We start from the raw sequence: 22463 nt of genomic DNA, 5'->3' as shown, positions 1-22463 counted from the left end.
TTATAGTGGTGTCAGTGAAAGGAGAATCTTGAAAGATTCTGAGCTCAGACCAGTACAGCAGCTGACGGCCAAATCTTTTACTACCCCTCCCCCCTGCTAATATCTTATCGTTGCCAAGACAATCATGAAAAGTGAAAGACAGCACTTTGACGATGGGGGTGAATAATGATGCCGCATTTTGCCTTGGATGGCAGATACATTACGCTTTAAGGAGATAGCGTGATGTCAGCTGCGCACACCACAAGCCAGACTGTGATCTAGGACACATCGGGAGAACTGTGGAGTAACTCCCTTGCTATACAATTATGCTGGTATAACTGAGAACAGAAATCTGGCTCAGAAGATTTGCCAAGAACTACGGTCAGCTTTACACTCAGTGCACCACAACTCCTTCCCAGTTCTCTCAGGGTAACTGAAATTTGCCAAGAAGGGGTAAAAAAACTGAAATATTGTATATAAATTATGAAGCCAAATTTGTTAACTTGGAAAGGACTAAATAGAGCAGATTAGACTATAAAAATGCTACCTGGAGGGTAATCTTGCAATGGGATATTTCTACTTGGAGAGCACCATGGTTTCCTGAAGGTTACCTAATTAAAAGGAGCTCAGGTATCCTAGAATAAACCCTCCAGCAAAGGGAAGCGGCTTGTACCATTGACGTGGAATGTCCAAGTGTCTCTAGAAGGGTCAGTTGGATGTGGCATGGGGGCAGTCTAATTTTAGTAACTATTGAACAAGTTACGACTCAGACACTCAGCAAGACATTTGCGGAGCTGTGCAGTTTAAAGCATCATTCAGGGGGTGCTCTGTATTATCCCAGTCTGCAGTGAAGCCCTACCAGAAAGAAAGAGGAGGGTGGAATGAGAAGAGGAAGAGGAAAGCACCAGAATTACCTGATCATGTGATAGCTGTGAGATGCCAGAATGCAGCAGAGAGAAAGAGGAGGAACATGCACAATAGTCAGAGCAGTAAAAAAATAAACAAGGCAAGAAAGCAAAAAAGATCAGTTAGACCAGGGATGGGCAAACTACAGCCCAGGGGGCCGCATCCGGCCCTTTAGATGTTTTAATCCGGCCCTTGAGCTCCTGCTGGGTAGCAGGATCTGGGGCTTGCCCTGCTCCAGCCAGGGAGTGGGGTCAGGGGCTTACCCCGCTCTGTACGTGCCGTGGCTCCGCACGGCTCCCGGAAGCAGTGGCATGTCCCCCCTCCGGCTCCTACACGTAGGGGTAGCCATGGGGCTCCTCGCACTGCCCCTGCAGCTCCCATTGGCTGGGAACTGAGGCCAATGGGAGCTGCGGGGTGGCGTCTGCGGACGGGGCAGTGCACAGAGCCGCCTGGCTGCACCTCTGTGTAGGAGCTGGAGGGGGGACATGCCGCTGTTTCTAGAAGCTGCTTGAGGTAAGCGCTGCCCAGAGCCTGCACCCAACCCCCTCCCTTGCCCCAACCCCCTGCCCCAGCCCTGATCTCCCTCCCACCCTCCGAAACCCTCAGTTGCAGCCCAGAACACCCTCCTATGCCCCCAAACCCTCATCCCCAGCCCCACGCTGCAGCCTGCACCTCCAGCTGGAGCCCTCACCCCCCACCCTGCACCTCAACCCTCTTCCCAGCCTGGAGCTCCCTCCCGCACCCTGAACTCCTCATTTCTGCCCCCGCCCCAGAGCCCTCAGCCCCTCCTGCACCTCAACCCTCAGTTTCGTGAGCATTCATGCCCGCCATACAATTTCCATACCCAGATGTGGCCCTCGGGCCAAAAAGTTTGCCCACCCCTGGATTAGAACGTCATCACAGTCGGTACTTCCCCACTAGCGAGACCACAGAGATTCGACATCTGGTCACTAGGGCTGAGGCTGAACAGTAGAATAAAGTGCAGCCCTGCTATGGAAAGCAGGAAAGCTATGCCTACGGGGTAGGACGAGCACATTAAGGTGTGGCTCCATTCCAACCCATCGCCTCATCCTTGGGGTGAAGGAAGTAACTGATTTGCCCAGCAAGACTTGCAAAGAATCCACAAGGGTCAGATTCTGAGTCTGTCTCACTGCAGCAGAGAGAGGGAGAGAGAATGATTCAGCTGGGTTTGGGGATTGGTTTCTGAACTCCCCAAATGCAGCACCAACACTTCCACACGGCAGAGACGGGCATGATTCATGGGGATGGCTCCCTCTGAGTGACAACCACGGGGCAGCAGTGTAGGTTCCCAGTCCCACATCTGTAAAGGCATAGCTCAGTGGTTTGAGCATTGGTCTGCTAAACCCAGGGTTGTGAGTTCAATCCTTGAGGGGGCCATTTAGGGATCTGGGGAAAAAATTGGGGATTGGTCCTGCTTTGAGCAGGGAGTTGGACTAGATGACCTCCTGAGGTCCCTTCCAACCCTGATATTCTATGAATTCAAAGTCCTTGGCTTTAGTTACAGCAATTGGAATTTGTGGCATTGAATTTTTCTTCTTCTTCTTCTTCTTCTTTTTGAGTCTTTAAAAGAGACACTTTGGAGGGTAACAAGTCCTGGCTATGGGAGGTTTTAATACTCACCTGTAACTGATTGACCCTGCAAACTATAGGCCTCTGGGTAATTCCACTAACGGGTTTGGACACATTATGAGCTACAGGGTAAATACAAGGGATGAAATTCAGCCCTAGGGAAAGCAAGTACTACTGAAGTGAACTGCAAGTGTCCCTGCTTGCACCAACTTTGAATTTATATATGGTCACCAAGAGTATTTCTGAGCTCTTACCACCACCTAGCACAATGGAGATTTCAGGCACTTACATAACAATAATTCTACCACTACCTCAATGTCTGCTCATTTCACCTCTCACCATGCTCTTTACATTCCTTTTCTGGCCGTTTAAAAATCCGTGATTACTGGAAATTATCCCTGTCTCTCCACACACTCAGCAGCCTGGGTAAATATCTAAATAGCCTGGTTTTTAAGGGATGTAGCATAGAAAGATTAAATAAATACATAAATTCAGACTGTCTTAAGATGCAGATTCTTGGAAGGGATTCAGAGGAATTGCTGTAGAACTGCTTTAGGAAAGACTTGAAGACTCTGAAACAAAGGGTCAAATGGTTGCCACTCTGGCCTTAAAATTCCCAAACAAGAGAGCAAGTCAGACAGTCACACCCTTGTGACTGATCCAGTGTGCTCAATGCATTTCTTTATCTGGCGTTCGTCTGGGGTAAGGGTTTATTTGATTTGTATGATTCACCTGCAATTTAAGAAATCAAATTTTAGTCCCAGGTGAAATTCTGTAGCCTGTTTCAGAGTAACAGCCGTGTTAGTCTGTATTCGCAAAAAGAAAAGGAGGACTTGTGGCACCTTAGAGACTAACCAATTTATTTGAGCATAAGCTTTCGTGAGCTACTGTAGCTCACGAAAGCTTATGCTCAAATAAATTGGTTAGTCTCTAAGGTGCCACAAGTCCTCCTTTTCTATAGCCTGTGTTATGCAGACTAGATGACCGCAAGGGTCCCTTCCTGGCCTCAAAATCTATATTATTCAGATCCAAAATACAGTCAAAATTCTGATAATTTTACAGATGTACTTTTGGTTTCTGGGAAATTTCCTAACGTGATATGAGGATATTGTTGGTCAGTTACACTTATGCCACAACAATGAAGTCAGTGAACAAAACTCATTGCCGGCATAACTCCGCTGCCTTGGAGTTACCCCTGTTATGAATCTGGGTTACTGAATTCAGCGGATGGCAAAGATATAATAACAGAGTTGAACGAGGCCAGTTAGATGCAGTACGACAGCTCTAGTCTCTGGCACGGAGTCCAGCCGGTGAGTGGGGTTCTCAACAGCTGCAGACACCCTACTGTAACACATTACAAAAACAGCAAGGTAATTATCTGCACAGGGAATTAGTCAAAAGCAACTTAATGAGGGCAACGTGACATCGCAATCACTAGCTTGCGAAGTTGAAGCGGATGTTTCATGGGCGACTGCCGTGCCTAATGCCAGGATGTTTGTGGTAATAATCAGGATGGAAATTACAGCCCATTCAGTACACACACTGTGGTGGTTCAGATGTGCCAAACAGAAGGTTACAAAGAGAAACTCAGAAAAGGAGAAGGTGGAGTTTTAAAATGACACATTTCCTTAGGCAGACCCTGCTGTCTTCCTGTCCTCAGAGCATATCTATTGCTGAGTCCAGGTTTTCCAAGACAGCCAGGTCACATTGTCATAACTGGTGATGAAAAGTTCCTCTTAGGAGGAAAGGCAAGTTTCAGGGGATGTGCCAGGGTTCCCCCCAGGATAAACAAAGGAGAGCATGGCATGGGTGACCGATACTTGTTACAGGGTTCCAAAAACATGTTAAACATTCCCCTACCCTGCCATTATGAATTCCTAATGCAAACAAGTAGGTTTACTTGCAACTTGCCAAAAAATTAGATCTCCATCCTATGAGCGAGGGAGGTAATCTAGTTTGTGTTCTGCATTTGTTTCCATGCTTAACAAAGACATTTAATCCTCAGATAAACCAAGGAACCAAATGCAACCTTAGCTATGCTATCTTTAGTGAAGTTTCCAGTACTCGCTAGTAGAAGTTATTGCTCCCTCTGTCCGTTAGAGAAGGGTGTGGAACCTTTCTCCACACGTTCAGCGAAACCTGAACTGTAAAGCCATTAGGTGATCGGCGAAGTTCTGACAATCTCATGCTTTTCTTCCAAACTGAACGTTCCAATTTTAGAACATCCCAACTCATAGAGGTTTCTTCGCGTTCTAAAGCATTCCCATGACGGGAGAATCTCTGGAGCTGCTGAGAATTCCTCATATAACATCGAAGAATTTTAAGCTCTTTCCTTGTGGTTCCTGTTTCTCTTAAGCATGACAGTTCTCTCCCACACACATTTTTTAGTGCCACCTCAAGAACCACACCAAGTTTGAACGACCACCCCTTTTCAGAAGTCCTCATTCGTCGTAATCTTTATGGCCCATGTAGCAGCCTCGTTCAATTGCTTATAACTGAGTGGGGGTAGGTGAGGGGATAAGTAAATTGGGACTGGGGCTGATTATAAGTGTCATTATAAGCAAGGGCTCTAAAGAATACTGCATCTCCCCACCCTTGAGATGAACAAACACACCACAAATACATGAGAGTTGATCTGTGATAATGCTACTTACTTCTGGAATATAAAAACTCCTACAATTATGGTAAATGAAATGAGATCAGCTGTTATCCAGATTAGATTGTACTCGTGTGGAGGCTGGAAGACAAAAAGACAAGCACACCTTATACCTTCCAGTTTGTCCAAATTTGGAGAGCACTCGAGGCTAAATAGATTGTCGTATACAGAAACATCACAAACTTCATGACACAGATGTGCCCTGGAGATGGACCAAACATCTCTTTTTACCGTAGCCACACCCAAGCAAGCAGGATTTTGGATCCCAGTTCATCTGGATCCTCAAGCTACCCCAGTTTTTTACTTTTAAAGACCACCACATTGCCAGGAAAGACCTGCAAAGCAGCATCCATTCTAGCCCTCTTTTCGCATGCTACCAGTGTTCACAACACTCACCTTTGGGGCTGAACATTTCCACATCTTCTCTCTCTCTCTGAAGAAGAGATTAAGCTGCCTTTGGTGCTTTCTGAGTTTATGGGGGAGTGACAAAATAACCTCAAGAAATTCTCTACCCAGACTTTGATTTGAACGTTTTACTACAGCAGGTACAGCTCAGGTTTGAAACTTGGCCTGGACACACTCCCCATTGAGGAGCAAGGCCCTGATTCAGCTAAGCACTTGAATCCCTTTAACAATCTGGGCCTAAGTGTGGCTGGGCTCAGCGTTGCAATGCCTAACTGATTTAGGAGTCTAAAACTCATTTTCAAAAGGGATTTAATCACTTAGAAGCCAAAATCCCACCAACTGTCAATGGGATTGTGGCTCCCGAGGACCTAAATCCCTTTTGAAAATGAGAGTTAGGCTCCTAAACCAGTTTGGTGTTGCAATGCTGAGGGCAGCAATGCCTAAACACCTTTACAAATCCAGGCCCAAGCATGTTTTTGCATTTCAGTGGCAGATGCACAGCTGGTATAAATGGGCATAGCTCCATTGACTTCAATGGATTTTTGATCAACACCAGCTGAAGATCTGTCCCTAAGTATGCAAATAGTCCCATGAACATCACGCGCTTTGCTGCAGGGGGGTGGAGAGTATCTAGTTTTAACTAAAAAGTCAAGTGATTGAAAAATGACTTCAGGTTACGCTCAGAGGGCAGATATACCAATCGATGTACCTCTGCTAACACAGCCCTGCAGATATAACCATCTCCAATAAAGCAAAGGGTCGCCCTTTGCTGAGCCCACTCACCTTACTAAGTCCCCAGGTCAGCAGTGCACTTCAGGGCCAGATTAACCTTTTTTGGGCCCGCCTCCGAACATATCTGTGGGCCCCCCTGGAGGCAATGGAGCATGGTGCAGGGAGGTCAGTCCCCAAAGCAAGGGGCCAGCCGGGGCAATGGGGCATGGCATGGCAGGGGCCTCCCAGCTCCTCTCAGCCCAGTGCAAGGGCACTATTTACAAACAGGCAGTTGCCAGTCACACATCTTCCCCACCCCCTTACAGCCCAGCACCCCCCAGGCTCCCTAGGGGCCCACTCCCCCACACCCTGCCTCCCAGCCACACTCACCAGTGCCCTACTGGGCGGTGACTGTGTCTGCCGGGCCGAACTGGCAGCGCAGCCAGGGCTGGTCCCAGGGCGAGGAATCGCTCCAGACCCTCAGGAGTGGCACAATTAGCCAGGCCAGGGCCTGCCCCGGCTGGGCTCCCTCAAGACGCACTTGCCTAGAGGGGCCCAACCAAGCCCCAGACACTGTCGTCCCTCCTCCACACACACACACACAACTGGCTGGGACTGGCCAGGCTTCTGCACCAGTCCCAGGCAGCTCAGCTCCGGGTGGGGAGACAGGTGGGGCCCCACAGGTAGTGGGAAGCAGAGACTGCCTGGAGCCGGAGGTGCACTGGGGTCCGGCCAGGGGGTAGAGAGGAGCCGGGGGGGGTGGGGCCAGGGGGCAGAGAGGAGCCCTTGGCTGGCCAATGGCCAGGCCAAGAGGAGCAAGTGGTGGGCAGGGGGAGCCGACGGGGTCTCGGGGCACAGTGCAAGCGGAGCAGGCCAAGGCCCCTTCTGAGCATGGGCCTGGCTCCATGGCGCCACTGTAAACCTGGCACTGCTTAAACACAAGGTGTGAGAGAGTCATTGGGACTTTATAAATGCTAATACAAGTAAGCGCAAGCCACTTTTTTCTATTCTTTTAAGAAGAAAGATGGAATATGTCATGTAAAAAAGCTACACTCACGCAACGTTCGGGTTACCTGGATGAAAAACAGACCACAAAAGGTAAGACTCAGAGATCAATCTATTTAGCTTAACAAAGAGAAGTTAAGGGGTGAGTTGACTACTGTCTGTAAGTATTTACATGGGTAACAAATATTTAGAAATGGACTCTTCAATCTAGCAGAGAAAGGTTTAACTGATCCAATGGCTGGAAGTTGAAGCTAGACAAATTCAGATTGGTAATAAGGAATACATTTTTAACAATGAGGGTAATTAACCACTGGAACAATTTTCCAAGGGTCATAGGGGACTCCCCATCAATGACAATTTATAAATCAAGATTGGATGCTTTAAGAGATTTGCTCTAGGAATTATTTTGGGGGGTGAGGGGTTCCATGGCCTATATTACACAGGAGGTCAGATCAGATGATCACAAGGGTCCCTTCTGGCCTCAGAATCTGTGAATCTGTAATTCCTTCCTTCAGCAATGCTTATTCTATCTCCTTGCATGTAATGGCTTCTACTCCTGTTTGTCTGTCTCAGTGTGGCTGAGTATGGCACATTTTATATTGTAAAAATTGTATCATAACTTGGCACATCCTATTAGTTTTATCCAACAATGTTTCTAATAGAGTTTTAAATCTTTGCATTTTTTAACTGTGAAACAATGACATTGTAATAAATCTGTATTTAAATGTTTGAACATACTGCACCTATCTATATACACTAACTATATTAAAACAAACATCACAGACACATGACCTCTCATTTGAGCAGGTCAAAACATTTTAACTGAAAATTTCTGGACAAAATATAGAGTTTTGTTGAAAGCGATTTTTTTTTTTTTTTTGGGTGGGAAAAAGCTGATTGACTGTGTTTTCCAATTTTTTGAAAGGAAAATTCAAAGCAAAACATTTAATTTTGAATCAAGATTTCCAAAACATCAATATTTCAAAACTAAACGTTTTGATCAAAAAATGCCCAGTTTTTCATCAGGACATTCCCAAATTTAAGGTTTTTTTTGGAACTTTTCATTCCACGAGAAAAATTTTGATATTTTGAACAACAAAATTTTGAAATATCAGACTTTCCCATGGGATGAAAGTTCTGTTTTCTGAACAGCTCTCTCTCTCTCAACTGGAATAAAATACTATCTTTAGAAGTTAGATAGGATTATTTCTGTAAAGAAAAACTGTGTGTTTTAATTCACGTACACTACGAGTGACAGCATTTGCAACACACCAATAAACCGAAATCTTCCCACAACTCCTAATGCTGAGCACTGCTGGGAAAGGGGCACAGGAGAGTAAACACATCTGTTCTGCAGAGATACACAAAACTGAGGCCTTGTCTACACTATGGGGGGAGATCAATCTAAGTTACGCAACTTCAGGTATGTGAATAACATAGCTGAAGTCAATGTACTTAGATCCCCTCACAGCGGGGTCCACATGATGCGATGTCAACTGGAGACGCTCTCCCGTCGACTCCCTTTGTGTTTCTCGTTCCGGTGGAGTACAGGAGTTGACAGGAGAGCGACCAGCGGTCAAGACCCGCTAAATCGACTGCCGATGCATTGATCACCACACGTCGAACCCCCGGTAAGTGTAGACAAGCCCTGAGCTCAGTTGGTTCAAGACTTGAGCAGTCATCCATCAGATCTCACCGTTTGACATCTATTGACAGTTTCGCTTAGAAGCCCTCTGCCATTCATTAGAAGCCCTCTGCTCACAAGAGAGGATATGAGGAAAATTGCACGTATATAATTGCAAAAGAACAGAGTTACACCTCAAAAATCTCTCCTTCATACGCTTGGCAGCAGGCATGACAGGCCTAAAGGACCTGCTAAAATAACAGCCCTGGAAATACTTTAGTATTGCTTCTGTGCAGCTGAACTGAATCTGCATTTTGGACTTAGAAGTATTAATACCAGGAACTGGCTGATGAAAAGAATCAGCGAGGCATGAGCGAGCATTTCTGTCAGCAAGGAGCCTCAGTTACCAGAGACTGATGCAGCTGGCACTAATTTACCACAGCAGCAAATGGAAATGACATCCCTATTCATCCTTAAAGTGCAACAAAGCCCCTGGGGTCACCTGAGGGCCATAAAGAAACGTGCCTTGGAGATCATCACTTTTCAGCAAGAACGAAAGGTTTGCTCTGGCTCCCAGGTTGAAATCAATTCCGAAAGACTCCGATTTAGGCAGAACAGAATTCAGATGGTACGACTCACACATGGTCCTGACACTTACAGTACGCAGGGAGTTTTATGGTGAACAGCAGCCAATTATACACCAGTATGCACTGAAGTATGGGTTCATCTGAGAGACTCAATAAAGGGAAGATTGAACCAAACTCCATCTGGGATGTACACACAGTTCCCACAGAACTCAGGGGTTACATCAAAGGGAAGAATTTAGAAGACGGGACATATTTTTCTCTTTACCAGACTTGTTCTTTGCAATACACCTGTTTTTATCCACCCATTTGTTGTGCAGCACAAGCCAATGTGGTTTTAGCTCATTCACTTTCTTGTGGCAGGCAATATTGATGAGGGAAACTCATTTTTATTGTTCTCTGTGGTGGTGACTTGAGAGATATTGTGGCCTAGCGCTGAACTGAGTGTCAGGAGACCTGGGCTCGATTCCTGGTTCCTCCTCCAACCGAGTGTCTGACCTTTGGCAAGTCATCTCTCCTTCTTGTCTTAGTTTATGGGAATAGTGATATTGCCCCTCTTCTGTAAAGTACTCTAAGATCTATGGATGAACAGTGCACTATAAGAGAGCTCAATATATTAAGACAGGTCTCACTGTATTTTTCCAAACTCTGATGTTTGAAGATGAACCACTGGCCAACGTTTTAAAATAATTAACCCAATTCTGTTTTTAAGTGACCGACTGAGCTGGCCTCGCCTCTGTTCCTGTTTCAGTGGCCCGACACCTGTGAAAAGTCAGTGAAAAGAGTACTTTGAATGAATGACTGAGGATTACATTGCATCATTCATCCAGGGGGAGCCCAAATAACTTCACAGCAATTGTTCCGACCACCACCAAAATGTCACTAAAATTCTTGTGTGAATAAGGATACACAATAGGAAGCACAACAGACTGTAGCCCACTGAAATTTCCAGAGGGAATTTAGGGAGGCAGAATATAATCATACCAGTTAGAATCTGGCCATGCATCAGACTAAGACAATACCACCAATAACTCACGTGAGAACAGTATGGGAACTACAGCAATTGCAAAGAGGTCACCAAGTTTTAGGAATCTTCTGAAAGACTGTCTCCAGGAGCCCAGCGTCCCTCCTAGCTTATGGAGGGGGCTGATTCAGAACTTGCTCACAAAGGAGGCAGTGAGACCTGGAGGACAGAGCACTGCACTGGAACTCAATATACCTAGTTCTATTCCTGGCTCTTCCACTGGCCTGTTGGTGACCATGGTCACCTTGCTTTCCCGTGCCTCAGTTTCCATATCTGTAAAATGGGAATAATACCGCTGAACTCCTTTGTAAATCATTTTGAGATCTACTGATGAAAGGTGTGATAGAAGTGCTAGGTATTATTATTATAAATCATCCAAATACTGACCAGCCACTACCCTGCTTTAATAGTAAGACATATTGTCACATTGCAGCACGAGGTGATAAGAACTTAAGAATGGTCATACTGGGTCACACCAATGGTCCAACTAGCCCAGCATGCTTCTTCCCACAGTGGCCAATGCCAGGTGCTTCAGAGGGAATGAACAGAACAGGAAATCATCTAGTGATCCATCCTGTCGTCTATTCCCAGCTTCTAGCAAACAGAGGCTTGGGTCACTCAGAGCATGGGGTTGCATCCCTGCCCATCTGGCTAATAGCCATTGATGGACCTATCCTCCACCTTTCTAGTGCTTTTGGGAACCCTGTTATAGTTTTGGCCTTCACAACATCCCCTAGCAAAGTGTTTCACAGACTGACTGTGTGTTGTGTGAAGAAGTACTTCCTTTTGTTTGTTTTAAACCTGCTGCCTATTAATTTCAGTGGGTACCCCTGGTTCATGTGTTATGTGAAGAGGGTAAATAACACTTCCTTATTCACTTTCTCCACACCGGTCATGATTTTATAGATCTCTATCATATCCCCTGTTAGGGCTTGTCTACACCACCAGGGCAGGGATGCTGTCCCTAGCTTCTGTTTGCCAGAAGCTGGGAATGGACAGCAGGGGATGGATCACTTGATAATTACCTGTTCTGTTCATTCCCTTTGAAGCACCTGGCATTGGCCACTGTCAGTACACAGGATACTGGGCTAGATGGACCTTTGGTCTGACCCAGTCTGGCCATTCTTATGTTACGTTCTTACCACTTAAGCTGATGTAAGTTATGCCATTCAGGGGGTGTGAAAAAACCGCCCCCCTGAGCAACGTAACTTACATCGACTTAATGCAGTGTCTACACCACGTTATGTCGGCAGGAGACACTCTACCACTAACATGGCTTCCGCCTCTCATTGAGGTGGATTAATTAAGTTGACGCACTAAATCAGATGCCGCTGCCCCAATAGCAACTGCTCCGATTTAGCGTGGTAGCGAAGACAAGCCCCGAGTATTCTCTTGTCGAAGCTAAACTGTCCCAGGCTTTTTAATCTCTCCTCATGTTGAAGCTGTTCCGTGCCGCTACTCATTTTTGTTGCCTTTCTCTGAACCTTTTCCAATTGTAACACAACTTTTTTGAGATGGGGTGACCCGAACTGCAGGCAGTATTCAAGGGGTGGGTGTACCATGTATTTATACAATGGTATGATATTTGCTGTCCTGTTATCTATCCCTTTCCCAATGGGTCCTAACGTTCGTTTTTTTGATTACTGCTGCACACTGAGCGGATGGTTTCAGAGAACTATCCAGGATGACCCCAGGATCTCTTTCTTGAGTGGTAACAGCTAATTTAAACCCAACCGTTTTGTATGTGTCGCTGGGATTATGTTTTCCTATGTACATTACTTTGCATTTATCAAAATTGAATTTCATCTGCCAGTTTGTTGCCCAGTCATGCATTTTTGTGAGATTCTTTTGTAACTCTTCACAGTCAGCTTTGGATCTAACTATCTTGAATAGTTTTGTATCATCTGCAAACTTTGCCACTTCACTGCTTACTCCTTTTTCCAGATCATTTATGAATATGTTGAACAGCACTGAACTCAGTACAGCTTGCTGGGGGACTTCACTATTTGCCTCTCTAGATTGTGAAAACTGACCATTTATTCCAAACCTTCATTTCCTGCCTTTTAACCAATTAGTGATCTATAAGAGGATCTTCCCTCTGATCCCATGACTGCCTACTTTGCTTACGAGCCATTGGTAAGAGACCTCATCAAAGGCTTTCTGAAAGTCCAAGTACACTACATCGACTGGATCATCTTTGTCCACATATTTGTTGACCCCACTCAAAGAATTCTAATCGATTGGTGAGGCATGATTTCCCTTACAGAAGCTGTGTCGACTCTTCCAATGTATTGTGTTAATGTAGGTGTCTGACCATTCTGGTTTTTACTATAGTTTCAACCAATTTGCCTGGAAGTGAAGTTAGGCTTACTGGCCTGTAATGGCCAAGATTATCTCTGGAGCCTTTTTTAAAAAAAAAAAATCACTATCACATTAGCTATCCTCCAGTCATCTGGTACAGGGGCTGATTTCAGCAATCGGTTACATACCACAGTTAGTAGGTCTGCAGTTTCACATCTGAGTTCCTTCAGAACTCGTGGAGGAATACCATCTGGTCCTGGTGACTTATTACTGTTTCCAATTTGTTGAAAAGCCTCCTCTACTGAAACGTCAATCTGGGTCAGTTCTTCAGATTTGTCACCCAAAGAATGACTCAGATGTGGGAGTCCCCCCCTTGCATCCTCTGCAGTGAAGACTGATGCACAGAATTCATTTAGCTTCTCTGAAATGGCCTTGTCTCCTTTGAGTGCCCCTTTAGTACCCCGATCGACCGGTGGCCCCATGGACTGTTTGACAGGCTTCCTGATGTACTTCAAAAAAATATTGCTGTGTGTGTGTGTCTTTCTTAATTGCTCTTCAAATTCTTTTTTGTTCTGCCTAATCATACTTTCACACTTGCCAGAGTATTTCCCTTCGTAGGTTTTGACTTCAAATTTTTAAACTATGTCTGATCTCCAGCTGCTTCTTTTACTCTCTTGTGTAGCCATGGTGGCATTTTTTTGGTCCTCTTACTGGTTTTGTTTTTTATTTAGGGTATACATAGCTTGAGCCTCTATTATGGTGTTTTTAAAAAGGTGCCTTGCAGCTTGCAGGCATTTTACTCTTGTTGCTGTTCTTGTTAATTTCTATTTAACTAGCCTCCTCAATTTGCATAGTTCCCCTTTTTGAAGCTAACTACTGGTGTGGAGGTTTTCTTTGGGATTTCCCCCCCCAGAAGTGTGTTATATTTAATTATATATAATTATATATATAATTAAATATATTTAGCAGTTCAGCTATATTCACCTCTTGGACCAGATCCTGTGTGCCTCTTAAGACTAAATCAATAGTTGCCCTCACCTTGTTTGTTCCAGGACTAGCTGGTCCAAGAAGAGCTCCAAGATCAAGCTGCAGATAGTGTACAAGACATTGCAGGGTCATGGATTCATGGAGCAGGATCAGAAAGGGTTTCTTGGGTCAGTACTAGATAATCGCCAGCCCTGCAATGGTGCACGAGACTTCATTTCTTAAAGAGACCCCCACTCCCCTGAATATTTAACCATCTTGACTTGCTTTGAGAATCCCTAGACACGGCAGCCTCACATCACTTCATCTTCATGTTGGCTTTCTCAAGCTTCAAAGATCCAAATACATGGAAATGCAAATTTTCAATGGGCCATTGTCTGCTCAGTGGCCGACAGGGCCAGTCTTCATGATCTAATTCCCCCCACACAGTGGAGAGAGAACCACAGGCAGGAGCCGGTTATATTGGTGAGGAGACAGCAAAAATGAGTTTCGCAATCTGCCCTGAAATGCTGAAGCGGACTCAGCTTGTTCAAAGTTAAGGCCCTTTCTGGGCAGGCTCACTATTGCTGCAACTGTGACAGCTGCTACAATGGACGGTCCCTTCCCAGCATGCCCCCACCAGTTGCTCTAGGTACACATGGCGGGCAGGGACTGCACAACGTAGTCTCCACAACCCCTACAGCCCTGCTCTAGCTGTCCACAAGGAGACGGGGCAAACTGTTGTTGCAGGAGGCATGAGTCCTGGAGCCACTGCCACCCATCTCTTCCCTGACTGGTGCCTGCCCACCCAGGGCTGGAAAGCTGGAACTATGCAAGGGACCAGAGCTCTGCTCCCCATCCACCAGCCAGAGGTGTCCAGCTCTGTCACTCCTATCACCAGCTGAGGACACCTGCCACCTCAGCAACCAAAGGGAGCCCATTCCCCAACTGACCACCCAGCTCATTCGAAGAGGGGATCCACTTTCCACTTAACATCCCATAGACAGACTTAGGGAAAACCCACTTCTGCCACCATCATCACCACTGCTGCTGCTAGGAACAGCTGCTGGATAGGGGTTCCACACAGAGGTACAGTACCTCAATGTGGTATTGGTGAGAGGGAGCATGGTGTGTTGAGGGGTACTAAGGGCATGGAGTGGAAGAACTGATTGATTCGGATAAGAGAAGAGTATGAAGACAGAGTTTTGCTGGGGGAAGAGGGGAAAGTATCCAACCCAGGGAATCCTGTAGGTCTGAAACTGAACATTTTTGAAGGAGTCTCATTAAAATTTTGATAGCACACCGCTGAACCTACCCCTCTAACGTATGGCTTCTACAGGCCAGAGCAGCCTCGAACATACCCAGAAATCTGTCCCTGTTTTTTAAAGGGATGACAGTGGAGGCGAATCTTATGTACCATATGGATATTTCACATGTGGTCTTGCTTACCATTAGCCAAACGGGAAAAGGCACCTTGCTAAGGATTTGTGAGCTATCAGATGTGACAGACTGAACACCAGCACACCACAGGATAGAGTACAGCCATGGTTCATTCACAATGTAGAGATTAACGCTCAGGTTCGCGGCGGCGTATTCCCTGCCGAGAAAAATAACAGAGCAGTAGGTTAGTATCTCTGTAAGTACAGTGAACAGAGGACACAAAATGCCATATCCGATACATGGGTGATTCGCATGAAATAAATACAAAGGGAGATTAGAGTCATCTGACAAACAGCATGCTTTTTAATAGTGGCCAGATTTGAAATTTGGTGAAGTAGGTCATGTTGAAACACAAGATCTTGTCTGGCCTTAAAACCTATTAAACCACTATTTGATCTTAAAAACTTTATTCACTCACCAGAGCAGATTCCAGCTTAGATATACATAATTCTATCACCCCACATGGTGGTAGTCTGGACACATTTTTAAAAAGCGTCCCTAATTAGGGTGATGTTAAATGAACAGCCATTGCAGATGCCTATAATACTGAAAGGGCAAGTCACTGAATTAAACTGGAGACCGATGTAAGAGTCAGTCATACTCTTACTCTCCTGCCTGGGTCCAGACATAGATTTATGGGGCTCTTGTTTGCTAACAAAAGAGGTCTCAAGTCTTCTGAGTGCTTGAATCCATTTTTCAAGGGGTTTGCTTCAGAGGTCAGAACAAGACTGGGAGACAAGAACTCTCGAGTTGCAATGCGGATATTGATCCTATCTATGGCCGTGGGTAAGTCACTCTGCCTCAGTTTCCTTATCTGACTGTGACGATTCATTAACACTTTGAAGATGGTCAACACCATATGTAATTATGGAGGTAGCACAAGGCTGTTAATACGATCTGATTATACTGAATATTGAGGGTGAAGCTATACACTCTTGAAAGCAATGCTGGTCATGCCGAGTAAGCACTGCATATACTGTAGTTAGGACATGTATTTTGTGGTAAAGGATGGCATTTCATCAGGGTTGATTCAATCCGTGTGGTCAGTAGCTCCCCAGTTAACGAGTCTGATGTAGGACTGTGGCAATGTCCCTTTGAACCCTATGGTTGAACCCTTCAGTTTGCCAACATGGCAGGTTTGGTTCTTGAGGCTGCTGAGGCAAACAGAATGGAGCCAGGATAATTAGAACAAACCACCGCACAATTGCCGGATGGGCACCCCTTCTCCATAATTCTCCAAGAGATGGAGAATGAACGGAAAGGAGAAAGGGTGGGCAAGGCTTTGCTCTACCCAGAGCACCAGGGGCTACCAGGCAATCATAAGATTGCTCCTTGCAGCACTCTGGCAGAGCTGGTTCCTCTAGTTCTGGAACGTATGTAACATGGCCTGGTTTTGTTTTCAGCAGCGGAGCAGCAGGCCGTGAGCTTTTATTAACTACGTTCATAATACTAGCTGCTCTGTGCAAACGTGGTGTGTAGCAGGAAAAGAGGATTCAGTTGCCATTACAGGGTCAACTCTTTAGTAGAAGGAATCCAACAACTAAAAAAGGGGAGTGGTGCATTTGGGCCAAAATTGATGTGGATTTAGAATTTAAAAGCATGTATTAATTTCTACTACAGCAGCACCAAGAGGGTCCATCTATGCTAGGCGCTGTACATACGCTGGAGGAACTTTATCTAAATAGACAAGACAAAGGGTGGGAGGGGAAACAGCGGCAGAGGGGAAGTGACTTGCTCAAGGTCACACAACAAGTCAGTGGCAGAGCTAGGAATAGAACCCAGGTCTCTGAACACCCTATGACTGGACCTCTCTGCCTCTCATGCACTGAAAGTTACAGGGCATATTTTGCCCTCATTCTTTCCCCATCCCCTTCGGCACAGTGCCTGGATCGATCTACATGTCTGGACAGCTCCCCCTGACGCAGCACAGCTCCACACTGGTCCTCAGTGGCAACCCGCATGGCAGTAGCACAATCTGGCCCTTAACCATTTAACATCCATGGGTTATGAACTATCTGTTTTTCAAAAAACAGCATCGGTTACAATGTGATACACTGCAGTTCAGTCATCAGTCACTACCTACATAACAGGACCTACTTTCCTTTCTAGCTTTAAAATATTATCTCCTCTCCCAAACCGTTTGATTTCCATGTTTTCTTAAGGACCAAGTCAAGCTTGGCAAGCAATAAATCCTAAAAATTAACCAGGCCACCTAGGGGCAACACATCCCTTATCTGTTTAACTTTAGCAGCAGAGGTCATTTTGATTCACACCCTATGAAATTCAAACTCCACATACTACCGAGAAGAAAGACAGCATTGGCTAATTAAAGATGAAACGAGGCCGATTTAAATAGGGTCGTTAAAAGGCTGTGTTCAAATTTATTGGCACAAAGTAATGTCTGAAAGAACTCAGGAGCTTGGCCTAAATCAGAGGTTCACAGCAGCAGCAGCTCTGGAACAGATGAATGAGATCGCAAAGGGCGGTTGCTAATCAGGTTGAAAAACTGGCTGGATGTGCTTTGAATGAGTTGCCTAAACTTCCTCTGAAACTGGTATTGGAATGAGAATCAGATGATTAATATTTTGATTTCTAAAAGGCTCCCTTAATGTTGTCACACACTAAACTCCATGTAAAAAGCTATTAAGATTAGCCACTCTCTCCTTCTGCTTCCATGACCCTCGCTTGGAAATGGGCCAGACCATCAGAACATAAATCTCTTCTCCCACAGGATCTTTGGCAAACATACTAGGGTGGCACAGGTATTTAAACTACACAACCCCCTTTATTGTCCAAGGAGTCAGATCCAGGGCTGCCCTTGGTCTAGATTTTCACACAATGGTCCCAGTTTCAATGGAACTGTTCCATGTCTTGGGATCTCACTGTAAATAACTAAAAAGAAATCAGGAAAGATCTTTGATATCCATGCAACCAGCAATGCTGGAACCAGGGGTGCTGCTGCACCCCCTGGCTTGGAGTAGTAAAAACAAACACCAAATACATGGTTTCCATCATAGCACTCCAGCTATACAAATTGTTCCAGCACCCCTACCTGCAACACCATCAAAATATGTCTCAGTGCTGTGAGACCAAGGTCTCCACACCAGCAAGGGATGCTTGTCCTAGAGGAGAACATTTTAACACGGGACATCCCAGGATGTGTCCCCTTTACCATGCTGATAATTAGCAGGTCATAAAACTTGCATAAAGAAACTTCTTTCATGACCACTAGGTGCTAGTGGCAAAGCCTTAACGCAGAGGCCATAACGCAATACATTTTATTCCCTAATATACAGCAGGAGAGAGGGATTCTGTTGAGAAGTCTTTAAAGGCCTGGTCAGCCACCTCACTGCTCAATCCTGTAAACCTTTCTAAACTGGCCGGTTCCCAGAAGATAATACCTGAAAACTGCCCAGAAAGGTCAATTCCTAGGTGGCTCTGCTGGGGACAATGGGCCTGGGGACTGAGGAAGGTTTCCTGCAGCGGGTTGACTAGACTGCAAATGGCCAGGGTCAGGGGGTGGAAGAGCATGCTGGAGTAAAGGGAGAGAGACCGAGGAGGAGCTTCGTCTGAGTTTTCAGCCCTTCAGCACTGCAAGGGTTGAGTCGATTGTCTCGTGCTTGACAAAAATCTTCAAGACGATAACTGTGTTTTTGTGGGGGGGGGGAGGGAGAGAGAGAGAGAGAGAAGAGGTTTCTATATACACTATAACTAACTAGCTCTTATATAGCGCTTTTCATCATAGATCTCAAAGTGCTTTACAAAGGTGGTCAGGATCACTAGCTTCATTTTACAGATGTGGAAACGGAGGCAGAGACAGGGGACATGACTTGCCCAAAGACAGACAGCAGACCAGTGGCACACAGGGGAATAGAGCCCGTTTCTCCTGAGTCCCAGGCTCTAGCCACTAGGACACAGGGATGAGCTCTGTTTCAGCTAGGGCCCTGCTTGCCATTGCCCCTCTCTGCCCCACTCGGACACAACCGCAGCGCAAACCAGCGCTATGGAACGTCGGAAGGTTTATGGCCTGAGAGTTTGCCCTGCATCTGGGTGTCTGCAAACAATGCCTGTAGGAAGTGCTCAGCATCTCGCTCCTTTCGCGTCTTTCCCTTGATGGTAGGTCAGCCTCAGTTTGCTCGGTGACCCATTGATTCATGCATTACTTAGCAAGAAATTACAATCCTATTAACCTCTTTTCTTGTACTTTCAGCCTGGCCTGTGTCTTGCTCTCCTTTGCCTGAGGTAGGTGTGAAACCGGGGCTGACAAATTCAAGGGGTCTCCGGTAGGAGACACTAAGATCCTCCCATCATCAAGTGACAACAGGGCACTGCTGCTGATGTAGCTGAGGGGGAGTTTCCTGCTGTCTTCCATGGACTAGCAGATACGATGGGCCCATTAAAGGGGAAAATGGAGTCTGTCCTTGATTGAAGTAATATTGCCACTATAGATGCTCCCCCCACCAGACAGCAAAGCTCCCGCTGGACAGCCAGCTACGTGCCCTGTTAGGTGGGAGCAGTTCTTTGTTGTGGAAGGACAGCAGCTGCCTGGAAGCCAGAAGGCCAAAGACCCGTAGATTCCAAGGCCAGAAGAGACCACTGTGATCACTAGAATCTGTGGGTTGAGTGCCGGGTCCTGGTTCCTGGCTTGACCACAGCTTGAGAGCCCAGCAGGCCTCAATGGGAAGGGGCAAGGGAGCAGCTATATACTTTGGCTTTGCAAAATGCACACAGCACATGCACACAGCAAGTGGAAATTCACACCAATGAAAGCTGAGGCCCGCACCTGATGTCCTCACTGGTGACCTTAGTGTACCGCAGGTTCAGCTGTTTGATGCCTTTGTCTCTCAAGCGCTCCACGTCTGCTTTGATGTCAGAAGTCTGTTGGAAACCTGGCGCAATTTGCCTCACCAGCTGCCGCTCCGTGTTGGGCAGCCACATCACCTGGAGATACAGAGAGAGAGTCAATAAATGGAGCCATTCTGATTAAAGAGATGATTCTCAAAGACGGAAACCTGTTTGCAGCTGGGAAAGCATTAGGAATAGGGGCTCTGAGCAGTTTGGAGTACAAAGAAGCGGGAAGGACAGCCAAGCTAGAGAGTTTGCACTAATGCTATAATCAGCTTAAAGGGGCTTAAAGCCTCACACGTCTTTACTTGACTGCATTTTGAATGCGGGGCTGACTAGCTGGCAATGTGGGGTCTTGGCACCAGACTTTCACCTCGAGGAACACGGGTTTAAATTCTAACCCAGAGGACAAGGGATAAGAAATTGGAAGGTTTCATGCTAAGATGCACTTTGCACCCATCAAAACATCCATTTCAGCACAAGAAGGACCCATGGAAAGGATACCAAGCAGGCTCTGGCAGAGCTGGGTAGGAAAAGCTTTCCAGCAACTGCCTAAACTATGCCCAGCTCAAACTAGAATTATTCAGTCTTCACTTCCATCAGCACTAAATCCGTTCAAACCTGGCAATTTTTAGTACTTCCCACTCCGATTTCAAAGCACTGTACACACATTAGTTTAATCAATTAACAATAATAAGTTCTACCCTCAGTCACAAGGTCTGGGCTCGACACAGGAATTACTGGGTGAAAATCTTTGGTGTTATTCAGGAGGTCAGACCAGATGACCATACTGGTCCCTTCTGGCCTTAAATTCCACTAATCAATGAAGAATAACTAATCAATGCTCACCTAATAATGCACCAGAACAGTTTAAAACAGGTTATGCACATTTTCAGCCAGCTAGGCTGGAAATTCTGGAGCAAAGGAGTTCAGTTCATAGAACTAGGCAGAGTGCATCAAAATGGATTTTGTTCTCACTACCAAGGGCTTGTATTTTCATAATTATTTTGCTCACCTCTTTGCATTAGATCGCCCACAGAATTGCAAAGAAGGGAGCACGATTCCCCTTGTGATAAAATGAGCTCCAGGAAAGCTGATGGAAATTCAAACAAGCTCACAAAAATAAATAAATAAATATCTGGTGGTGTGGCCTCATGGTTAATTGAAACTCGGGTGGCAGCAGTAGTCATTAGAAAGACAGCTTAAAATGGATCCTTCCCCAGGCTAATCATTTCATAAGTGTGATTGCTAAACATTTCCATTTTTCCTCTGCATACAGATGTATTATTCACCTAACTGGAGAGTCTGAAATATTTCACAGTCACAAGATGTTCAGCTGCTTAGCACATCCGCATGTTTGACTGTAAGCTACTTTCAACAATTTAAAATCAGAAGGGAAGGAGGGGGAAATCTCAGATGTTTCCCATTTTGGCTGGGCTGAGCAGATGTCACATTTCAAGAGCTGCCCCAGTGCCCCGAGGTTTGAACCTGGGAAATGGGAATCTTCGCTCTGCAGTAAGCTCCTGCCACTTGCAGCTTCTCCCACCCTGAAAGAATCATTGCTTAAAGGAAGAGAGTGGCTGCTGGGAGCTCATGCAGCTAACAGGGTTTCCTAGGAGCTGGGACGAGGCTGCAGGTTCAGCAGCTGGAGTGAGTAACTGAGCAAGCAGGACCCTGTGGAGCCCTGGGGAGAAGCAGAGGCAGACTGGCAGCCGCTTCTTGGGACAGTGCAGGTGTGGATGGGATTTCTGCCAACAGAAGCTGCCTGTGTGCATGTTTGTTCCTCCTTCTGTTCAGGGAAACAGGACCACAAGCACATTCTGTAAATAAATAGATCACGCTAAGATACCCTGACTCTGCATCACTGATTTCTCATCCAAACCGAAAACACCACCCTGCACGGTGCCCGATTTTGGGAACCATCTGGCCAAAGGGGCAACAATTCCTTGAAAGGTGGGAAGAGGAGGAACTGATGGGGGCTTGCTGGAGAGGGAGGCTTCCCTTCGCTTTTGTACTGAAACCTGGCTCTGGGGATTAGCTGGACACACCGGAAGGAGCTGTCTTGTGCTGGAGGAGTCTCACGTGCTCCTGCTGCTGGGCACTTTAGCACAGCCACTCACATGAAGAGGTCTGCGATTGTCTCTGCATCCTACACCCCTGGTGGCAGGACCCAGCACCATTCAGCCTCAGAGAACATTGGGATCAAGCTGTGACGAGGCCTCCTGATACCGCACTGCCTGCATCCTGATTTCCCTGTGTGAGCCCCGGCAGATTGTGTGCTCTGGGGCAGCCCAAATCCTGGTGCGACCCAAACAGCACCCACATTGCAAGAGAGCAGTGCAAGGGAACGAAGAGCGAGGCTTTCTGGGATCGGAACACCCCAGACCGCTGTGAGTTAGAGGATGGACACTATAATCGGGAAGTGGGCAG

At 46.2% G+C, this 22463-nt stretch overlaps 1 protein-coding gene across 1 annotated transcript in view; it reads right to left on the bottom strand.

The window, feature by feature from the left end:
* The window catches only part of GDPD5 (glycerophosphodiester phosphodiesterase domain containing 5), a 252636-nt gene that overhangs the window by 9297 nt on the left and 220876 nt on the right, over positions 1-22463 (bottom strand). The window contains exons 12-14 of the mRNA XM_077841822.1: positions 19972-20129; positions 15198-15345; positions 5130-5212 (exon numbers count right to left, since the gene is read on the bottom strand). Coding sequence (XP_077697948.1) covers positions 5130-5212; positions 15198-15345; positions 19972-20129 — 389 coding nt within the window. The remainder of the gene's footprint in view (positions 1-5129; positions 5213-15197; positions 15346-19971; positions 20130-22463) is intronic.

The sequence above is a fragment of the Eretmochelys imbricata genome, chromosome 1, assembly GCF_965152235.1.
Source record: "Eretmochelys imbricata isolate rEreImb1 chromosome 1, rEreImb1.hap1, whole genome shotgun sequence".
In the NCBI taxonomy this organism is placed as follows: domain Eukaryota; kingdom Metazoa; phylum Chordata; order Testudines; family Cheloniidae; genus Eretmochelys; species Eretmochelys imbricata.
Note: the sequence above shows the minus strand (reverse complement) of the source record. Positions and strands in the feature narration are given on the sequence as shown.